The sequence below is a fragment of the Pempheris klunzingeri genome, chromosome 20, assembly GCF_042242105.1.
Source record: "Pempheris klunzingeri isolate RE-2024b chromosome 20, fPemKlu1.hap1, whole genome shotgun sequence".
In the NCBI taxonomy this organism is placed as follows: domain Eukaryota; kingdom Metazoa; phylum Chordata; class Actinopteri; order Acropomatiformes; family Pempheridae; genus Pempheris; species Pempheris klunzingeri.
The window spans coordinates 6,891,489-6,909,485 of record NC_092031.1 but is presented as its reverse complement, the minus strand read 5'-3'; the positions used below and the strand labels follow the sequence as shown (position 1 = coordinate 6,909,485).

The window sequence follows — 17,997 nt, the reverse complement described above, 5'->3', positions numbered from 1 at the left end:
TCATACACTATGTCTGCTGTAGTTCTCCACGCCTCCACATCCATCCTAGCCTTCAGTTTCCCTATTTTTTTTTTTTTAAAAATGAAGGTCATGTAATTATCTTTGTAATGTAATTATGTTTATGTATCATACAGTGCCACTTGTTCTGTGTGTGTCTTGTAGAAAATATATCATCACATGCATCATATCCTTGTGGTATATTTTTGCATCATTTATAAAGTTACTCGTTATATTCTCTCTGCTCATGTAGATTTGTATGGTCAATGAGGGCATATGTGGAGTAGTAACAAAAGGAAACAAAAAAAAAAAAAAACTCTTGAGCAGCCTAGAAATGTTTTATCTAGAAATGTTGCTGTCCTTCAGAGCATCCAAAGCTTTCAAGGACAAAGTGACCCTTCCAACCTCTGCTCTGTGTGCCAGAGTAGGTGGGTGGCTGTGGGAGGGGGAGACTACACAGCTGCTCTTTCTGCTTATTACAGGAGGATGGATATGACAGCTAGATAAGGCACATACAGGCACTCAGAAGCAAGCAGCCCAGGGTTTCAAGGCTGCAGCTGCAGGGAGGAATCCGAGTCTGTCTCATTGATATGGACACACTGCCTCCTACATGCCAACATTGAAGGTGTGGGTGCATTTATGCTCTTTAACCAGCAGGTGATGCTACTGATGCAGGATTTATTTTGATGTCTGCTGTGTTAAAGGTCTGTGCTTGACAGCCCACCAGCAGCAGTGGTGGAATGTGATTAAGTACGTTCACTCAAGCTTTACACATAGGTACCAATTTCAGGTACACATTTTATGCAACTTAACACGTCTGCTCCACTACACTTTAGAGGGAAATATTGTATGTTGTACTTTGTTATATCTGTCTGACAACTTTATAGTTACTTTTCAAATTGCAATTTTTCATACCCTTCCTGTCCAGTGACAACCATGTACCCACTTAAACCACTTTAATTTGATACTCTTTAAACCATCTAGGATTAGCTGGAGAATGCATTGTGACATTGTGTTTTTCTGAGCTCATGAAAAGTTGACTTTTTACAGATATGTGATTCTCACTGGACAGCGACACTATAAATACATGGTCTCGTAGAATACGATGAATCGCTGCAGATTAAACTAGCCAACAGTATATACACACATATTATAATCTACACATATCAGAGATTCTGTCATTGTAATTTGTATATGCTGTAATTTTGTTGGTCTACCATGTACATGTGACGTCTTATGCATATCTGAATGTTCTGGGAGAGGGACTCCTTTGTTACCCTTCCTGAGGTTTCTTCCATGTTTCCCTGTTAAAGGTTTAAAAGAGTTTTATCTAAAATGAGGTTCTAAGGCCAGAGGGTGTTGTATAATATACAAATTGTTAAGCATCCTGAGACAAAGTGTGATTTATGATTTTGAGCTGTATAAATAAAATGTTACTTTTTTCATTTACATTAGTAAAATGCAACATATATTAACGCACCACTAATATTAATCCAAAAACATTATAGTAAAACACTGACATGGACAACTTTTCTGAATCATGAGTACTTTTCCTTTTGACACTTTAAACTAATTTTGGTGATTAAACTTCCATAGTTTAAATGCAGCACTTGCAGCGTAGTATTTTCACCATGTGATATTGCTCCTTTTACTTATCTTACCTTGGCACTTCTAGGTTGGACTATTGCTCCTTATTATCAGGCTGCAACCAATAAGTTGTTAAAGCTGGTCCAGAACACTGCTGCTCGTGTTCTGACGAAAACTAGGAGAAGAGATCATATTTCTCCTGTACTGGCTTCTCTTCACTGACTTCCAGTAAAATCCAGAATAGAGTTTAAAATCCTTCTTCTCATCTACAAAGCTCTTAATGGTCAGGCTCCATCATATCTTAAAGGGCTCATAGTACCGTACTACCCCACTAGAGCACTGCGTTCCCAGAATGTAGGCCTACTGGTGGTTCCTAAAGTCCTCAAAAGTAGAGCAGGAAGCAGAGCTTTCAGCTATCAGGCTCCTCTCCTGTGGAACCTCCTTCCAGTCTGGGTTTAGGGGGCAGACACCCCCTCTACATTTAAGAGTAGGTTAAAAACCTTCCTTTTTGATAAAGCTTATAGTTAGGGCTGGCTCAGGCCTCGGACCAGCCCCTAGTTATGCTGCTATAGGCTTAGACTGCCGGGGGACTCCCATGATGCACTGGGCTCCTCTCTTCTCTTCCTTTCCATCCTTATGCTTCATGTCTCTTTAATGTCTGTTACTAACTTGGTATCTTCCCCGGAGCCTTTCTGTGCTTTTCTCATCTCTCAGGTTCCTGTGGATCCTGGTCCTGGTTCTCCTGCTGTGCTTCATGAATCACTGCTTTGGATCGTCAGCCGCTGCCACTTTTTATCAACATTGGTCATGTTATTGTTATTCATATATTAACTATTCTCATGTTTTTCAATATTACCATATTACTAATTATTAGTCACCCTGCTATTGTCAGTGCTACAGTTGCTCTTAGAATATTGGTTGCTGTTTGTTTTGTCTCTCTCTGTCTCTGTCCAACCTCCACCCAACACGGACGCCGACAGAAAGCCCCCCACCTCTGAGCCTGGTTCTGTTCGAGGTTTCTTCCCATTAAAGGGGAGTTTTTCCTGCCACTGTTGCGTAATATAACATCTGATGCTTGCTCATGTGGGGATTCTTGAATCCTTAATTTTGAATTCCTGAATCGTTTGGTCTCCCTCTTAATTAAGAACTTGGTCTAGACCTGCTCTTTATGTAAAGCGTCTTGAGATAACACTGTTAGGAATGGGGCTATGTAAATAAAGATTGATCGATTACTGAAAATTATCACCTGCAACATTTATTGACTTTAGAAATATCTGGCATATAAAGAAAGTAAAGAAATGAATAAGTCTCTTGTCTTTAGGTACTTTGAGATAATGGCCCAATCTTTTGCAGACAACAATGCCCTCTGGTGGTCCAAATACAGGAAATGATTCTAATTGACCAAACATGTCTAATAGAGTGATACTCCACCCAAAATCTATTATTTGAGACATTCATCACTTATATGCATAAAAATGTGGCTGTAAAAAGACTGGAGATTAGTCTCAGCTTGCATTCATGTGAGTTAAGATAGATTGCTATTGTACTGCCACTGAAATACTTCTAAATTCTAATAAATCTAATTATAATTCATTACTACAGTGATACATTTTCAATTTTAATTACATACTGATTAATTCAGTCTGTACTGAAATGATGCATTCAAAAGCTTTACATATAAAATAATGCCAAAAAGATCATTTAAATTCCCCCACTGCATTTCCCTCAATGCTCATGTGTCTCCTGCTTTCACATTTTAAGTCACACTTTTCAAGTGTGAAAACATGTCAAACTTCTCAATGTCAACATTTCCTGCAACCTAAGCCAAATATCTGCCTTCCTTGTGCTCATTATATTCCACACACTCATATTTCCATTAATGCATTGCACATAATAAATTTAGACAAATTCTCATTTAGACATGAAGACACTTGGATGATTTCAAGGTTATGCTCTTTGTTATTAATTAGGCTGAGTGTTGAAATGCTTGGGTTAATAATAAAGATTATGTGGCACACTGTCACTAACATGTGTCCTTGTATATAACAGTTGGGACTACATGGCTGCAAGACGTGCATTATTTTGATGTCCATGCATTGATCAAATCGCCGCTTGACCGATCCCGAACCCCAACAGAAAGGTTTGTCAAGTTGTTTAGTACGAGGCTCCTGATTGGACGCTGCCGGAGGAGATTATAAAACGCCAAATGTGATTGGTCGAGCGGACACTCTGTTCTTTTTTTTCTTTTTTTTTTCTTCTCGCGATTGTTTCCCGTGTGGGTTAATGGCTCCTCCTGCTACAGACTGAGACGGAGCTGGCACCGAGCAGCGATACGGGGGTAGCTGTAACACCGCGGAGGAAAAAAAGGCGATTACACCCCAAATACCAGCGGGTTTTTGATCGCAGTTGTTTGGGTGTATCTGGGACAAAGGCTGGTCGGGTGGTAGTTTGGGTCGAGGGCTAAATTTAGAAGCGGGCGGTCGAGGATAGCGGTTTATTTTTCAACAACCAACTCCCCAGATGAACTCCGTCAGAGCCACCAACAGGAGACCCAGGCGAGTGTCGAGGCCGCGCCCGGTGCAGCCTGAACGGAACAACGGGGATAGAGGTAAGCTAGGCCGCGGTGGGCTAATGATTTAAGACGACGCCGTAGTCGGGCGATAACTGTCCTCACATAAGCCGCGTTTGTTGCTCCCGGCCTGTTCCCCTCTCCCAGGCGCAGCGGGTTCCGCAGGAAAACCCGAGGCTTCTTGCTCTGTGGCTTAGGCCAGGCCGCGCTTTGTTTGGCTTGAGTGATTGGGGCTAGCTAATGCCGCTAGCTTAGCCTACCAGGTTATGTGGATGTTGGGGGTTGTCTTCGCCTAACGTAATGCGTATGTAGCAATACGGTCAACATTAATGGCTCTAATTCAGGTAACCCCAGCTGGAGTCAAAGGGATCGTCTTCACACGCTTAAACCACAATCTGCGCGTTTGCTCGGTCGTTGCATTCCCAGCTGTCACTACCGATTCCGAGGGTGTAAATCTGCGGTGTCTTTGGACTGCCATTTTTGGGGTGTAACGTTAACAAAAACATTAGCAGCGAATGGGGGCAATGCTAGCTTAGCTGCCCCAGCTTCGGGAGGCCACACAGATCAGCTGTGATAGATGATATGGCGTGCTTTGGATGATTTCACTGTGCCCATTTTCTGTGTTTGTGACTGTCGTATAAAGCTAGCGTAGCCAGAGCCAATAACCCCTTCCTTGTTCGCAGTGCTTGCTAGCCGTAGCTTGATTTGTTTACACCGCGGATTTGCCAGCTACGCAGTTCAGTTTTTAGCCATTAGCCGCACGTCTGATTGACTTCATATGCGGCCCATAATTTGACAGCACCATAAAAGATGAGTCTGATTCTGCACGTACGTGGCCTAGAGACAAATAACCACTGCCCGGCACCAGTTGGAAATGACTAGACACGAAAGACTAGTAATGTGGCTGCAGGGGGTGCATCTGCCATTATCAATCACTAACCTTTGTCTGCTTTACCAACTATTGCCCTGTCTGTTAGCCTGCGCAGTGTGAATACTGCATGTGAGCTGAATGCACACCATTGTCATTAATGATAAGGAGTGTCAGTGGTTTTAAGTGTTTGCTGCAATTATTGGAGAAATGTAAACTGTGGAATTACACAAAAGAGAGATTTTTAGTCTTGCACCTATTCTTTTTTTTTTTTTTTTAATTTATATATATTGCATAGCCTTGCCCCACCATACTGCAGCTTTGTGCATTGAAGTGCCTGCTTAGAAAATGGTGTATGTATAGGAAACCTGTTTGCCTTTCTGTCCAGATGAGGAGGGTCCTGCAGCAGCTGCAGCAGAGATGGCTATTGAGGAGTCCGGTCCAGGAGCTCAGAACAGTCCCTATCAGCTACGTCGCAAGACCCTGCTTCCCAAGAGAACCGCTGCTGCCTCTGCCACCGCCTCTGCCTGCCCCAGCAAGGGCCCAATGGAGGTTAGACTAAAACATGCATTTTTTTTGTGCATTGACTGCAGTGTGCATGCTGGCAGACTTGAGTGTGTGTATGTGGTGAATGAGAGAGAATTGCTGATTGATTGTGTCCTCCTCTGAAGGAACAATGATTCTGTGACAGCAGTAAATTTCCCAGTTGATTACTTAGTGCTGGAATCTTGGCATGAAGTTGAAATCCCATACCCTCTCTTTTACAGGGAGCTTCTACTTCATCAACAGAGGCCTTTGGCCACCGAGCCAAGCGGGCACGAGTGTCCGGTAAGAGCCACGACCTGCCAGGTGTGTGTTAAATCTCCGCAACAGGGGAAAGGAGAGTGTAGCTTTATTTTTTTCAGTCCTTATTGATTTTTCTTTGTGTACTGGTAAATCTAGTTATTTTTCAATCCATTAGACAGCATGACTCCATTGTTTAATGTGCGTGGAGTGAAGAGATTTTCCCTTAAAGCTTACATTATGTGTGTATCTGTGTGTTTTTAGCAGCCCCAGCAGAGCAATATCTGCAGCAGAAGCTTCCAGATGAAGTTGTATTGAAGATCTTCTCCTACTTACTGGAACAGGACCTCTGTCAGGCAGCTTGTGTTTGCAAGAGATTCAGCCAGCTAGCCAACGACCCCATCCTATGGTCAGTGTTGCTGAAGAAATGGAAACTTGTCTGTCCTGTTTTGAATATTACATTATTAGAGGGCAGGCAACTGAAATGTGTTTTATGTGGTATTTGATATTCTAGGAAGCGTCTGTACATGGAGGTATTTGAGTATACACGTCCCATGATGCATCCTGAGCCAGGCAGGTTCTACCAGGTCAGCCCAGAGGAGCATGAACACCCTAACCCCTGGAAGGAGAGCTTCCAACAGCTGGTACGTCTCCCCCCATAGTTGTTTTGTTTGTGTGTTGTTTTCGTGAAGAAGTGCTCTCAGAAGCGCTTTAATATCTTTGCACGGATTTGGTTTAGTTTATTGTCTCCTTACATTTTCTCTCTCTATATATCAAACAATCTGCAATTCTGGAAAGTCATATATGGCTTTGCAATAAAAATTCAAGGCATTCACTGGAGTAATAATAATATCTGACACAGGGAAAAAGTGTCTGCAAAGTTAAAATACTTGCCACACACGTTAGAAAGCAAAGCAGTGTCTGTATATTTATTTTTGAAATGCCATCATATGCACAGTAAGAAAGGAAGACAAGCACTTAGGAAAATGTGCTTGATTAAGCAACAGTAAGCAATGAAAAACAACAGCAGACCCAAAAAAGTGCTTTGTTTAATCTCAGGTCATTATTTTCTCGAAACACCAAGAGGTGCCCCTGTCAGAATTTCTTAAAAGCTCTCCATTAGCATGTTTGTCTGGGGGATATTTGATATTTTACTTTTATGACAAGTAGCTCTTAGAATGCCTTTTCCCCTGTGTCTTATTTTTAACTACATATTCAGTATTTCTCAGACATTTAGTCTCGCAATAAATGCTTTCATGTCATCCACAAACAGATCAGTTCATTATGCATAATCACAATCATCACAATGTCGTTCTAAGGCTATGTCAACAATAGTATGTGTACAGTTTGTTACAGAGGAGTTTAGCTCATTATCTAATCATGTCAATCCAGGGCTTTTCTCAGACTAAACATCATCTAAGGCTTTTAGGCTAATGGGAGAAAAACATGTTTTCCTTATTAATTATAATGTTGGAAAATTCAAACAAAACACTGATCATCGCGGTGTCTTTTTGGAATGATCCCTTTACTCTTCAGGTTTTGCAGGAGGCCTATTCTTTACAGTTAGCAGCTTGTTTTCATCATGTCTAGAAATTAAAGAATGCCGCGTTTCATTGATGAATCTGTTGTAATCACTCTGAAATCATGAAATTTTGAAACTGTGTGTACTTTGTATGTTCATCGGTGGTCAGTGTGCGGGTTGCATATATTTATGGATACTAACTATAGTTCCTAACTTGGGGTGCGGGGTCTCAAGATGATTTATAGGACAGGACTCAAAAGCATTTTCAGCTTCACAAAACTGTATATATTTTAGATGTGCCCCTTTGTCTCCAGTGACTAGGTGGATGATTTTACGTCTTCAGGGGGAAATAAATCACTTTATGATTTGAACGTTCACAACTTGTAGGCATATACAATGGGGGTCACAAGTAAACCATGCTTTGTTAAATGAAAAAGGCGAGGCACCACTGATGTACACTGACGACCATATTATCGTTTTATGTAGCGTATTTTGACCTCGGTGTTCTCTGTGTTGCAGTACAAAGGTGCTCATGTAAAACCAGGCTTTGCTGAGCATTTCTACAGTAACCCCGGCAGATACAAAGGCAGAGAGAATATGCTGGTAAGTGAAAACTTCATAGATTAAGAGAAATCTACGAGAGATTAAGATTTATTTCATTGGCCAAAGCACTGGCATTTATGCAAAGCACAGCTACTGTAAACAACTGCTTTTTTTTCCAAGCTGCCCTCTGATTAATTGCAGGTGTGTGTATTCAGCCTGAAAGTGTTTGTGCCTTTCTCCTGCAGTATTATGACACCATTGAGGATGCGCTGGGTGGAGTACAAGAGGCTCACTTTGATGGTCTTATCTTTGTCCACTCTGGCATCTATACAGACGAGTGGATTTATATAGAGTCCCCCATCACCATGATCGGTGCAGGTAAGCATGTTACCTTCACTGAAAAATATTAACGACATTACCGTAATCCTTATGTCGCATGAAATCAATACCTCTCCCAAGATGGAATACACTCTATTCATGCCCATATGTATGAGGGTGTTAAGGAGTGCTCTCTGTTTTCCCCTCAGCTCCTGGTAAAGTAGCAGACAAGGTGGTGATAGAGAATACCAGAGACTCAACGTTTGTCTTCATGGAGGGCTCAGAGGATGCCTATGTGGGATACATGACCATCAAGGTAAACACAGATCTCGCCTTTCCCCTTTATTTTTTACCTCGACAGAAGGCTGTATATTAAAGAGTCTGTATCATGGACACATCAGAGGCCTCCAATGTTAAGCTATGTAGCCACAGTGGAGAAATTCAGCTTCATCTCTGATTTATTATTTATTCATAGTTGAGGATAAAGTTATTATTTCCAAAATGGAGACTTCAGGGATTCTGTGTGGCTTGAGGAGAGCACGCTGTAAGGACTCTCAAATGAGTCCAACAACAAACATGATCCTTCTGACAAAACAAAACTAAATTGCACGGTCAGCTGATGAATTTCTCTGCAGTTTTAAGGATTGGAAAAAGGACACTGTGTCCACTCCATAAGAGACAGTTTGCTGCTTCATCACCATGTTTTGTGATCAACGATTTTCCTGTTTCCGATTAGCTTGCGGATCAGTTTTTAATCAACTAATAGTTTTACAAAAACAAGCTAGACGGTTATAATATGAACTGTGTGCCATATTAAAGAGCTCAGGACATAGACATGCGGACATGATCAGACTGATTTAACTAATTTGATTTTAACTCCATGCCACATGCCAAATAGACGGTATACATTACACGATTTAGGTCCATCTTTGATGTGTTTCCGTCCAAAGATCAAAAACACAGATGTTGCCTGTCTGGGTAGTTTTATCTATCTAGAGCTAATCCACCTCGAACAAGTTGTAAGTTATGAGACAATTTTATTCAAGAATGTAAATGTGAAGATGTCCTGTCAGTTGCAAATTCTTAGATTACAAAAAAAAAAGGTTAGGGCTTCATGCAACACCGATTTTAATATTTCTCTTGTGATGTAAGATATCGCTGCTTATATCCTGTTATCAGCTACGGGAGTTTGTGGCACTGATGCCTCCGGTAGGGAGAGTCCAGTGTGGATGTAGTGGGTGGAAAGAAGCTTGATGTGTTGTCAGTAATCGCAGTCTCTGTCTGACCTCTGCTGCTCCTCTCTCCTCAGTTTAATCCTGATGATAAGTCAGCGCAGCACCATAACGCCCACCACTGTCTGGAGATCACAGTCAACTGCAGCCCCAACATAGACCACTGCATCATCCGCTCCACATGCACAGGTAACAAACACACACACACACACACACACACACACACTGACCCTTTGTTGCTGGGGGAGGCCACAACAGCACAAACACTTAGAATGTGCACTTAGTTGGCAGATACAGATGTATTATTTTACGTGATATTGTGTGTGTGTGTGTGTGTGTGTGTGTGTGTGTGTGTGTACTACATGTATAACAATTTAGAGCCGTGGTTTTCTGTGGTTTGAAAAGCACACAGTGTCCCCACTTTTGGGTAATAACTTAATGATGAGTGTGTTCATGTCTCAGGATGAGAGACTAAATTTGTCAATTGGGTCTTGGACTGAAAACCAAAAAACCCTGGAGCAGAAGTTTTTTTGGCAACTACTTTTTTAAAAACTGATCGCTCTCTCCAATGACAAACGTCCGGTTGTTGGATTGCAGTAATGGGAAATCTGGAAAAATCAGTGCCATTATAACATTTCCTCTCTTATGTTGACGTTTTCTATCAGCCATGGTCATGTGACTTAAGTGTCTTTTATTTGTTGTCTAATTTAGAACATGTAGCAGGAAATGTCACACCACAGGTAGCATCAATACATTTGTATGTCTAATTCTACCTACGAAATATCATAACGTTTGTTTTTTGTGAACGAGTACATTGTTTCTGGTACTGAGATGCCAGCATTACTGTTTATGTATGTGTTGCCAAGAAATGCTCGTTTGCTCTAATCTAAATAAAAGGTATTTAGTTATGTGAATAATGTGCATTCAAATTGCTACTAGTTGGTTGTGTGGAACTCCAGTCCTGATAGTATCCATATGGCGAGTGATTTATCCACGTGTCTGATGTGTGTGATGCGTGTTCGAAGTGTTGACCAGGCAAAAAAATATTTTAATAATATTTAGACTCTTATTGTACTTTTGACAACGATTTAAGTCGACGTAAAATATTAAACTTTTTGTTTGAGCTTCTCAAATGGGAGGATTTGCTTGCTTTTGTCTGTTCATGTCATTGCAGATTAAATGTCTTCAGGGTTTGTTTTTGGTCAGTTGAAAAAGGAAATGATCATTACTTGCAGACCACTGTAGTGTGATCCATTTATGTTTTTCTGTTTAGTGGGTTCAGCTGTGTGTGTGAGTGGCCAGGGAGCGTGTCCTACCATCAAACACTGCAACATCAGTGACTGTGAGAACGTAGGACTGTACATTACAGATCACGCACAGGTAAAAATGACTTTCCCCTTCAATAATAAACTGATTGTTTGCCATAAATGCACATATTTACCAACAAAAATGTTCATACATGCCCCTTACAAGTGTTGTTATGTGCTGCAGGGCATTTATGAAGACAATGAAATCAGCAACAATGCGCTAGCAGGGATTTGGGTGAAAAACCACGGTAATCCCATTATTAGACGTAACCACATCCACCACGGACGAGATGTTGGAGTGTTCACCTTCGATCACGGCATGGTAAGTGCACATCAGCCACGGCAGTCAGGTCATATATTTTTTGCTTGAAACATGACCGACCATCTAATTTGTCGTCTTCCGTGTTTCAGGGTTACTTTGAGAACTGCAACATCCATAGAAACCGCATAGCAGGCTTTGAGGTGAAGGCCTACGCCAACCCCACAGTGGTGCGTTGTGAGATCCATCATGGCCAAACGGGAGGCATCTACGTCCACGAGAAGGGGCGGGGACAGTTTATAGAGAACAAAATCTACGCCAATAACTTTGCCGGGGTGTGGATCACATCCAACAGTGACCCAACGATACGGTGAGGACACGCACCACACAGGACAATATTTGTCAGAACCCCTTAGAGGGATGCAGGCTGTTTGGGTAGGTGTGTTCCAAAATTGTGACCAAAATTCCAAAATTTTTTCCTCTATTTCCAGGGGAAACGCTATATTCAATGGTAACCAAGGAGGGGTGTACATATTCGGAGATGGACGGGGTTTGATAGAGAGTAATGATATCTATGGTAACGCCTTGGCGGGAATCCAGATCCGAACCAACAGCTGCCCCATTGTACGGCACAACAAGATCCACGATGGACAGCATGGGGGCATCTACGTGGTAAGTACCACCAGCAGATGTGAAGTGTCCATTTGGCAATTGTTTAAAAATTGAACAATTTTCCTGCTAAATTTACAGGTTTAATTAAAGCTTAAAGGTTCTGACAGCTGATCCTGCTTTTTGTTTCAGCACGAGAAAGGCCAGGGGGTGATCGAGGAGAACGAGGTTTACAGCAACACACTGGCTGGAGTCTGGGTGACCACAGGCAGCACCCCCGTCCTCCGCAAGAACCGCATCCACAGTGGCAAACAGGTAAAGCCAACATGGTCAAACATCATAAGGCCCTGACAAATCTGATTAATTTCCTCAATTGATGAAATCTCATGCTGTTAAGCTCTTTTTGTTTTGTTTTTTAGCTCAGTTTTCCTGTGGCACTGTACATTCAGTTAAAAACTGATAAGCAATTGAAGCCATTCAGTTTTTTGATTTTCTTTTTTGGCCTGTTTCTTGGTTTGTTAACGGGATAGTTTGGATTTTTTGTTGGACTTTGTGAGGTACTTGTAGTCAGCACATGGCACTTTGGAGAAGCAGTCAAGAGTCTCTGCACGGACAGGTGCACAGGGTCAGTGGGAAAGCATATTTTAGCCAATATAGCCATATTTTTTTAGTGAGCAGGAACATTCTGTTGTGTTATTCTTGGCAACAGGAACAGGAAGATTGTGAGGTGTCAAAGGTTTAATAGAAACACCCTCAGTGTTACCGTAGTTAGCGTATGATTAGCACCTGAGCTACTCCATTATGGAAGATAAGGGTTTGAGAGCAACTTTAGGTATATGTAACTATAAACATTGTTGCACACTTTGCAAAACTATTGTCTCTGAAATACCTCCAGTAATGTAACAGGAATACTTTGAAAAATACTTTTTAATGGCCCTATAAACAGCTCACTTATTGGGTCTCCAGCTGCCCTTAGTTTGCTGCACCTTCACGGTGCTTCACAGAACTTTTATTTCTCCCTTTCCTGTTCTGCGAAGAAATAATTCTTATATTGAATCTACAATATCTACAATGCCCTTACTGTGCCTCTTTATCTCTTCAGCAAATGTGTCTTGTATTTTCTTGTTTGCTCAATGTTGTGATCATCTGGTTTTTATTTTCTTTTTCAGGTTGGCGTGTATTTCTATGACAACGGGCACGGCGTGTTGGAAGACAATGACATCTACAATCACATGTACTCTGGTGTGCAAATAAGGTAACGACTACCCTCTTTTAGCAGTGTATTCACCGAACATTAATAATATGAGAGACCTTTTTAAACCAGATGATTCTGTGGTAAAGCTTTAGCACACTGGTGATTTTTCTAGTTTTTCTTTTGATTTTAAGTAATTCTTGTTGTTCCTCGGCAGGACGGGGAGCAACCCAAAGATCAGGCGCAACAAGATCTGGGGCGGCCAGAATGGAGGCATTTTAGTCTACAACTCAGGTCCGTATTTGTCAGTCTGATACTTGGTTTGCATGCGTTGTGTACATGTACATCTAATCCTGCCGTTTGATATTACAGGTCTGGGCTTCATTGAGGACAATGAGATCTTTGACAACGCCATGGCCGGGGTGTGGATCAAGACGGACAGCAATCCCACACTGAGACGAAACAAGATTCATGACGGCAGAGATGGAGGCATCTGCATCTTCAATGGAGGCAGAGGTATTTGAACACAAAGAAGTTAGAAAACATCACATAGCTTCTGATATGTTCTTTATTTGTGGTATTAATTAGAATTAATGGCATCATCAACTTCAGTGTTTAGACTAGCATACTGAAATGATGGCATCTTTTTACCTGTTACCTTGTTGTTTGTTCCTCATGATTTTGCTCCTGTATATCTATAGTGTGAACTATGAAATCTTTGTTTGTAGGTCTGCTGGAAGAAAACGACATCTTTAGGAACGCTCAGGCTGGTGTGCTGATCAGCACCAACAGCCATCCAATTCTCCGCAAGAACCGCATTTTTGACGGCTTCGCTGCAGGTCAGCTTTTTTTAAAACCGATGCCACATGAGCACAACAATCCCACTCGGTTTATATCTCCTTTTGGTGCTATTGTCGGATTTTCCTTCTTATCTCCAGGTATTGAAATCACTAACCACGCCACAGCCACGCTGGAGGGCAACCAGATCTTCAACAATCGTTTTGGAGGCCTGTTTCTGGCCTCGGGAGTCAACGTCACCATGAAAGGTATATAGCTGCTCTGTGGGCATCGAAGCTTTGCCCAGTTTGGTTACAAGCTTGTCGAAACTGGTCAGTAATCACTCTCTCCTGTTCATTTTCTGTCCCTCCTCTGTCAGATAATAAGATTCTGAATAACCAGGACGCCATTGAGAAGGCAGTGAGCAGAGGACAGTGTCTCTACAAGATCTCCAGCTACACCAGTTACCCCATGCACGACTTCTACAGGTAAACCGCGTCAGATAAAAGGTTCAGAACAATTGTCACATAGTCGAGTAGAGCTGTTCTGAAAGTTGAATTACCAAAGTAATTTATAAGGCAAAAATATCAATGTGACATTTATTTTTTAATTTCATTGGGTTTTGGATTGTTGGTTGGACAAAACAAGAAGTTTGAAGACATCACTTTGGTCTTAGTTTTGAAGAAAGCCCATCACAATTGCCATGACATTTTGTTGGCCAAACAATTAACCAGTTAATCAGTAAAACACTGACAGATTAATCTGTAATGAAAGTGATTGTTAGTTGCAGCCCTACATTTAGAGACAGTTAACTTAAGGAATAGTTAAATGCCTATTAGATTAGTAATTATAATGATAATACAAATACACAAGTAAGGAATTGCCACCATTTTTCTGTTTTCCTCACTGTGTCATGTAAATGAATGTTTGTCTTTTGTTTCTCCAGATGTCACACCTGTAATACAACAGATAGGAACGCCATCTGTGTAAACTGCATCAAGAAATGCCACCAAGGGCATGATGTAGAGTTTATACGGCACGATCGGTAAGACGGTTTTGCCTCCTTCCTAACAAGATTCTGAAATTCTTGTTTGTGTTTATTTCTAACATTAAAAAGGTGAAAATCAAAATATTCCGTCTGAAAAATGCCACTTGCAAAGTAACCTCTGTCTAGTCCCAATATTTTGCAAACAGAAAAAGCAGCAAATGATGACAGTAATCGCATGTCATTAAAGTTGGCTTACAATTTTTACATTTTTAAAGAAAATGTTAAAAGTGATGTGAAAGTGAGTGAAAAGGTGTCTTTCACCTTTTTAAAAGGATCAGACGGGCAAGAAATGTGGCAACGGCAGCACAATCTGCCTGTTGTCTTGAAAAGCAAAGTGTAGTAAATGAGACACCACGAACAGCCAGCAGAGGGCATCGATGAACTGATTTACTGAGACAGGTGGAAATGAACAGATTTCAAGCCGAGCAGCTGTTACAGCAGTTACATCCAGGGCTCACCTCAGAAAACAGTTTTGACAATTTTTGATTTGTCCATCAACTACAGTGTAGGTATTTATATTATAATATAGTATTTATAAGTATAAAACAATGTTGGATTCAAACAGAGAAGATGTGGACCATTTCTAGATTACAAAGCCAAAAACTGTCTGTCTGAAAGAGTGGTATTTAAATCTGGTTTCTAATCCCTGACGTCTGTTCCATCTAGGTTTTTCTGTGACTGCGGAGCGGGAACGTTGTCCAACCCGTGCACGCTGGCCGGAGAGCCCACACACGACACAGACACTCTGTATGACTCAGCGCCGCCCATCGAGTCCAACACGCTGCAACATAACTGAAGGCATCCGGTCTAGTTACACCCTCACATAAGCATACAAACACATTATATTGCACACAGCCATACACCCACATATACACACACAGTTACATACACACATCCACTTGCAGCCATAAGGACCCAGAGAGACTCTGCGATTGCGGCGCTCTCAGACGGGATCGAGTGGAAAGAGGCTGCAGAGGAAGCAGCTTCCTGCCCGCTGCAGTCAGACGCGCTGCAGTGGAGGCAGACTCCACCAGAGAGAAGCGGAGCTGAGGGTAGACTGACAGAGCGGCCACAAGAGATTCCTCACTCGAGTATTTCTTATAGCAGTCTGTAGACAAAGAAGATGGGAAGAGAAGGGCTCTGCAGAGGGGCTGTCGATGGCGTTCTGCGCCCCTTTGGCAGCGCTCAAAGATCCTCCCCCACTCCCCCCTGGTGTTAATCCTCGGCTCCCGGCCCACTTCTTCTTCACAAGAACTGCTGTCAAAGAGACTTCCTGCTTCCTCGCAGCTGCCATCCCCATTGGCTGCCCAGGCAGTTGTAACTAGGCAACGGATGGGCGGATGTTGCTCTGTTGTGTGTGGATAAAGAGCAAGATTGTGTGTGTGATGGAGCACTTGGGCTTTTTTTTAAAGAATATGTTCTGATCAATGGATTTTATTTCAATGCTTTCTCATGTAGTTTTGTATTTTCAAGCAAAAAGCTGACTGTATTTGAATGTCTTTTATTTTATTATATAATATTATAATTATTATTATTTTTCTTTGGTTAGCGTCCCTCCTCCCACCCCGGCACCAAGGCAAACTGCAGAAACTCCAACGTCCCAGTGATGAAGTTCTTTCTGTGAAAGAGAATCTCGTTTAAACACTAAAAACCCTCTCCAGTATATTAGTTTAAATGGCAGGTGGAGGGACTCCACAGTTGTATAAAGGTGTGTATGTGAGTGTGTAAATGTGTGTTGTGTACAGTGAAAGTTGTGCGTGTGTGTGTCTATATGTTTATAAATTGATGCAGTCAGTGTTTTGTGGAGAGGGTTTCAACAGGAGGCGTCAGAGCTCCTTTGAACTGGAACTTAAGAGTCAATCTGCAGTCCCTCTGCCCCCCTATCCCCCCTTCTCTCCCCCCGTGTATCGTGGTGACTGTGGCTCCTCATGCAGCCTGAATCGTATGCATGTACCATAACATCTAGACTTAATATATTGTGAAGTATTCAATAACCATTATGTAGATGCTAGTTGGAATTCAAAAAGGGGTATACTTTCTTAGAAAGACAAAAAAAGAAAACAGGAAACTGGCCATTTCTAAGAAAATAAAACTTTATTAGATCAGAGGTGTCTGTCTTTAAATTCACATCCTGCAGAATTCCCAATGAATGCCTGGATATAGAAACCATAGGAGATATTTGGCAGGTACTGAAGAATCAGGAACCCTGCAAAGAATGATTAAAATGTACTGATGTAATACTGGCACAGCAGCTTGTTTCATAGAGGAATCGTTATTCAGATGAAATATTGATTTTCTGTGATAGCTGATCTTTTGGGACATTGCATCTAAATTAATGTACAGGTGATGTTTGTTAAACTGGGTAATTTTCAGGTCACGGCTATTTAGAAACATGGTGAAAGATTAATTGTGTTGCTGAGTGTACATAGAAGTTCTCAGCCACAAAATGTAGAGGAAACATCTTGGTGATTTTAACAATGATTTCAAGACATGAAATAGGTCTGAAGCGTCAAAAAGTACGTAGGAATTAACTCAAGTATTAATGACTTCTAATGTTTAATAGTTTGTGGTTACATTCCTCCAAATCTGACACATGCAGAGTGTTGCTTTTTTTCAGTTGGCCTACAATCAAGTTATTTTTGTTGACATTTCATCGTTGGGTCAAAGATTCTGGTACATTAATTGAGAGCAAAGAGGTAAATAATGTCCTTAATCTGCTGTTCTTACATTATCTGGTGGGTGAAGATACGAGAACTGGAGGGTCACACAGAGAACGCAGGCCTCCGCCAAAGTCAACAGTCCGGTCTTCAGGCTCTAAACAACCACTACGTGTGTGTGGATGTATTCCTAAAATTAAGAATTATGCCAATTTTTTCATTCAACATTTAGTTTCACCACACCATTCACTGTGCCATAGACACCTGTGTCCAACCTGTGGTCAATATTATTGCTTGTTCATGATCACAAGTTTACAAGTGTTTAAGCCCTCAGAACATGTTTGTGCAGATTTTTGGGGAAATGGACATAATACCTAGAATATCTGTATTTGGAATCCTGGTGGAAACAACACAGCTCTGATCTGAATATTTCACTGTTGATACCAGAGTGACAGTAACCTACTGGAAAAAGCAGACAGTGAAAATATACAATACTGATGTTCAGTGAGGAAAGACTTTAAGCCTAAAATTAAAGAAATTTAAAAAGGTAAAATCCTAAGATAATGAGATTTCTAATTAATTGGAGCAGCTTCTTAACACTTAAATGCATTTTACAGTTTACGGCTGACATTTTCATGTTGACCAGAAAATCATGTTGGCTCAGGCACATTTAAAGGAAAACAATCCCTTCCTAGAAAAACAAGTTATGAACCGTTGCACTGTGTAATG

The 17,997-nt window shown here is 41.4% G+C and overlaps 1 protein-coding gene across 4 annotated transcripts; it reads left to right on the top strand.

Moving 5' to 3' along the window:
* Window positions 1-3,877: 3,877 nt before the first annotated feature.
* Window positions 3,878-16,716, top strand: fbxo11b (F-box protein 11b). Of its 4 annotated transcripts, none has more exons than XM_070851900.1 (22): window positions 3,878-4,192; window positions 5,410-5,573; window positions 5,789-5,849; window positions 6,072-6,213; window positions 6,319-6,448; window positions 7,846-7,929; window positions 8,115-8,247; window positions 8,397-8,503; window positions 9,497-9,608; window positions 10,693-10,799; window positions 10,911-11,048; window positions 11,138-11,355; window positions 11,477-11,657; window positions 11,787-11,909; window positions 12,764-12,849; window positions 13,004-13,080; window positions 13,159-13,302; window positions 13,515-13,625; window positions 13,725-13,832; window positions 13,943-14,051; window positions 14,510-14,608; window positions 15,278-16,716. In XM_070851900.1, the coding sequence occupies exons 1-22, from the start codon at window positions 4,105-4,107 to the stop codon at window positions 15,405-15,407; spliced, it is 2,652 nt and encodes an 883-aa protein (XP_070708001.1). In that variant the 5' UTR covers window positions 3,878-4,104; the 3' UTR covers window positions 15,408-16,716. The 4 variants fall into 4 exon arrangements, with proteins under 4 accessions (XP_070708001.1, XP_070708000.1, XP_070707999.1 ...); XM_070851899.1 differs by having other exon boundaries at window positions 6,069-6,213; XM_070851898.1 differs by having other exon boundaries at window positions 5,789-5,870.
* Window positions 16,717-17,997: the final 1,281 nt, after the last annotated feature.